The sequence below is a fragment of the Alosa alosa genome, chromosome 17, assembly GCF_017589495.1.
Source record: "Alosa alosa isolate M-15738 ecotype Scorff River chromosome 17, AALO_Geno_1.1, whole genome shotgun sequence".
In the NCBI taxonomy this organism is placed as follows: Eukaryota; Metazoa; Chordata; class Actinopteri; order Clupeiformes; family Clupeidae; genus Alosa; species Alosa alosa.
In genome coordinates this window covers 25178194-25183193 of record NC_063205.1, presented here as the reverse complement: position 1 = coordinate 25183193, position 5000 = coordinate 25178194, and the positions used below count along the sequence as shown (strand labels likewise).

General features: G+C 42.5%; 1 protein-coding gene across 1 annotated transcript in view; it reads left to right on the top strand.

Annotated features, from left to right (window-relative positions):
• Positions 1-5000, top strand: part of LOC125310306 (flocculation protein FLO11-like) — a 51609-nt gene that overhangs the window by 41645 nt on the left and 4964 nt on the right. The window contains exon 11 of the mRNA XM_048267604.1: positions 3126-3194. Coding sequence (XP_048123561.1) covers positions 3126-3194 — 69 coding nt within the window. The remainder of the gene's footprint in view (positions 1-3125; positions 3195-5000) is intronic.

The following is a 5000-nucleotide window of genomic DNA, read 5'->3' as shown; positions in this document are numbered from 1 at the left end:
TGTGTGTGTGTGTGTGTGTGTGTGTGTGTGTGTGTGTGCCCATGTAGATGTGTGTGTGTGTGTGTGTGTGTGTGTGTGTGTGTGTGTGTGTGTGTGTGTGTGTGTGTGTGTGTCCCACTTTACCCAGCCAAAGGGACACTTAAGCCTTGGCTAATCCCTGACAGGGGCTGGGCCTGGCGGTGGGCGAGCTCACTTCTCCACTCTGCTCTTAGCCCAGTCTTAGTTACACACATGAATAACCAGCAAGAGAACAGCAGAACAGAGAGAGGATGAGAGGAGGAGAGGACAGGAGGGGAGGAGGAGAAAGGGAAGAGGAGGAGAGGACAGGAGGGGAAGAGGAGAGAGGAGCAGAGGAGAGAGGAAGAAGAGAGGAGAGGAGAGGAGTGGAGTGAAGAGCCTTGTGTATTTTAACGACAGCAAACACCTTCCAGGAAAAAAAGAATGTACAATCTTTTTACTCTGAAAGGAGCCTGCTGTCCTAACAGGAGACCAGGTTGTTTGTGACTGGGACACACATACACACATACAAACACACACACACACACACACACATGCATACAAAAGACCTGAAACCAGGAAGGGTCAATGAGTTCTAACGCTCCAATCAGATTTTCTTTCCTTCACTAGCGTGTTCCATCCTGTGGTTTTTGCCTTTCATAGTTTATTTTCTTTACATCTGTACATCTTTGGTCGCTTGCATCTTTCTTTGTTTCACTCTTTCTCACTGTCCTTGCTTTTTAATACTCCTACATGTTTTTTCCTACTCTCTTTCATCCCTCTCTCTCTCTCTCTCTCTCTCCCAAACCCTGGTCGTTGTCCTTGTTCTGCCTCGTGGGTTCCAAATCAGCCCTGTTGTCATGGCTAATGTTCTGTAGGCCACTAAACGCTCATGTGGTGATCAACCATGGAGCTGGACCGCATAATGTTCCATGGTGCTTTGCCCAGCGAGTCCACATACACACACGCACACACACACACACACACAGGCACACACAGAGAGACACACACACGGACAGACAGAGTAATGTCAGAGTCAGAGGAGTAATCTCCCAAACAGGTTCCTTGTCATTTAATACCTAAAAACCACATCAGATAAATGCATTTATCCAGACCACAGATACAAGGACAAATCACACCTGTGTGTGTGTGTGCGTGTGCAGTGGCGCTGGCAGGCGTAATCCTGTACGCACTGTTTCCACAGCTTTATTTATGAAATCATTTAATATTAGCCTACAACAATAAAAAAAAACTTGTGTGAAAACTAGCCTATATATATTGACTCATGTGCAATCTGAATATTGGCATTATTCCGAATAACACCGGAATATGGTGTGCATGGAAACCATACTCTAAAATATGAAAATGTAGCATTGTCATGCCTTGGCGTGGCTTTGCATGGGTCAATTCTGACGCTTAAAAACACAACTTTCCATTCAATTATAGGATAATAGCCTAAATCATTCAGTCATGAAAAGAAAACAACAGCAGCAGCTTAATATTTTTCAGGCGTTTAACCGTTAAAAGACGCACTGTTCTTAGCAGTGATGCTGACACTGACAGCAGTGAGAGATTGTCCTCTACGGTCACGGTCTACACATGTTTAAAATGTTAAATTGTTTGCTTTCCTCTGTAGGCTTATTTTAAAAAATAAAGCACTGTTTGGAACAAGGATTCAGTTAATGCGAGAGCAGAGGTTCTCAACCTTTTGGGGCTAAGGCCAATGACGAGCCTGGGTTGGTGCGGGTGTTAAAATCCTTGACTGCGTAGGCCTATCATCTAAAAGTTTGGGACAACCAAAACAGCAGTGCAATGTATTTAGAGTGTTGTGAGCAAATCGTTATTGTTAGTAGGTTACCATAACTGTGTTTTTCTCTATCGCAAATCGCGACATAAACTTGGTTTATTTTTCTTTTCTTTCCCTTTTTTTTTGGTTGGGCAGTGAAGTTATAATGCGATAAGGTATGTTCACCTAATTTGAGCCAGAGCCCCTGCTCTGTAAAGGTATTCCTGTCCTTCCCAAACTGCGTTGAAATAGTGTGTTTAGCAACCAGAATTTAAAAAAAATTCCCGGGGAGAAATCTCCTCATCCCAGAACTTTTAAAAGCTTGAAACACCCTATAGCCCACGTAGCCTGCAGCCAGTGTTGTAAAAAATTAGGCGCTTCATGCGGTAGGCTATTTGATAAGGGATGACATGGGTAGGTTGACGTGACTAAGAGGGGCTCTCTGTTCCAATTTATGTAAAGGTTTCTCTTAGACTCAATAAGGAGAGGCCTACATGTTAGGCTAGCCTACATTTACCAAAAGCGCAAATTTTTTGCAAATAGGTCGGGTATCTTTTTTTTTTTTTTTTTTTTTGGGGTCTGGGGTCTGATGGTGTGTACTATGGAATACAATCCTATCGGCGCCCCTGTGCGTGTGTGTGTGTGTCTGTGTTTGTGTGTGTGTGTGTAGAAGTGTATGTGTCAGTGTACATCTCTGTGTGTTTAATGTGTGTTTGTTAGAGTGTGTGTGTGTGTATGTGTGTGTGCATGTGAGTGTGTGTTTGTGAATGTGTAGAAGTGTGCATGTGTTTGTGTACATCTGTGTGTGTTTAATGTGTGTTTGTTAGAGTGTGTGTGTGTGGTGTGTGTGTGTGTGTGTGTGTGTGTGTGTGTGTGTGTGTGTGTGTGTATGTGTGTATGTGTGTGTTTACATCTGTTTGTTTGCGTGTGTGTGTGCACCCCTTTAAAAGCTTACACTCCCCACATCTGTAGATAGAAATCTTTAACATGTATATGTTCATTTTTATTAAGTATATACACTAATAACACACATAATTATGACCCCTCTTACATGCAGTAACATATTAACATATGCATATTTTTATATAGGATCAACTTTTTATGGTGAAAGACAATATCCTTTTTTAGTTTAAGATAAAAATGCATCCTATATTTTACAAACGTATATGAAATGTGATTCCTATAGCTTACATTTTGATTCTCTCCCCATTCATTTATGAGGAAGTCTGATCTTGTTCACCCAATAACAGCTGCCTGCAGGCATCTCCAAGATGGTTGCCATGTGGCCAGACTTACTTCTGAAGTGATAACTGTGAGGTGGTGTTTGCCCTTTCTTCTGCAGATGGGGAGGACTCGGAGAGGAACAGCTACATCTGCTTGACCCCAGTGATCCGGCAGGAACATTCTACTGGTTAATAGTGTGTTTGTGTTTTGAGAGTGTGTGTGGTGATACAGTGTGTGTGTGTGTGTGTGTGTGTGTGTGTGTGTGTGTGTTATATGTGATGATGTGTGTTTGTATGTGTGTGTGTGTGTGTGTGTGTGTGTGTGTGTGTGTGTGTGTGTGTGTGTGAAAGAGACCAAGATGGTGATCAGTGGAGCTTTGTTTTTCTTTGTTTTGTTTTGTTTTTTACAAAAAAAGACCTCCTTTTTTACAGCTGAGATTTTTCAGTGCGTCCTCAGTGATGTTTGCCGAACAGCTCACCGGCCACAGCTACTCATTGTCACCCAAACAGGCCACCAAAAGAAAAGGATGCTCATTTTTATTAGGTCAATGAGGGGCCAAACAGAAATGCCCTCCGAACAAAAAGAAGATGTCACTCCCGTTGCCACGGAGATGCCGTGTGTGCGTGCTTTCTCCGGGACAACAATGACTCCGCGGAGGCCAAAGGCATGGTCGCACACTGGGGAAAGGTCGGGTCAAATGTCTCCGAAAGGTCATCACAGGCACCACTGGTCAGTGGAGAGGCTCCCAGGGCCGCTGAAAGCTGGACATGAGATTAAGCCTGTCGGCCGGGCACTGGGGAGAGTCCAGTGGTCAGTCGGAGGAGGAGGAGGAGGAGGAGGAGGAGAAGCGGAGCACGATAATGATGTGGGGAGATTAGCTCGCAATGGGACTCCATTACTGAGAAATAGAGATCTTGGGGTTGACGATTCAAGTGCCACTCTGACCACTACTAGAGACTGACCACTGACGTTAGTAATGAAGACATTTGTGATATCTAACTCATGTAGTAATAGACATAAAGACAGAGAAGACGTGTTTATAAACAGTGGTGAGAGTTGAATAGCCACTTTGTTTCTGACCAGATGTTGCATCTGAGGAAGTCAATGCTCTCACCTCTGTTTAAAATATTCATACTTCCTACATTCACTGTAGTGCATATTAGGTCTTAACAATTATCTCTTCATCTTTAATATCTTTACAAAAAAAAATCTTAGAACTTTGAAATGACATATATTTTTTAATAAAAATAGCGATGGCACCAAAGAATCAAGTGGCAGCGTCATGGTGCTTCGATAGATATTAGATAGATAGATATTTTTAGATATATATTTTTAAACAGATTGCATTAACTTGTGCTTCTGTTCTGGTCACTGGTGGTTTGTGGGTTGTTGTGGTAGGCCCACAGGAAGGAATACAGAAGGACTTAAATCTCTTAATGTGCACCAGAGCTAGCTGTTATTTTATTAGTTACTTGCCCACACACCTATTACTATGGAATTATGAAGTCAGCTGTTGGTATCTTGGCAACGGTGTTCCAATGATAAATAAACAGAAGATAGTCTTACGTTCAGTGTTGCTACCTTGCTAGGCTACCCCAAAAAACAAAGTTCATAGCTGATACCTTAATTCCTGCTATGGCAAGTGACTTGCAATTAGACAGTTGAAGGCATTGAGGCTGCTGGAGAATTTCTGTTTTGTCTCCCTCCATGCCTATGATAGCACACACACACACACACACACACACACACAGACAAACACATCTGGAGAAACACATCTGTTTTCGTCTCGCTCCATGCCTATGATGGCCTATTTAGAATATTGTGCTCACACGCCTAGTAGCCTATTGTAATTAAAAGAGTTACTTTTAATGAAGTTTGCATTTCATGTATTCAAAACAAAACAAATCGATTGCCATGAAACATAATATAATATGACATCTCGGTTACGCTTCAGTTATCAAGACACACAGTTATCACAGCTCACCATCCATCT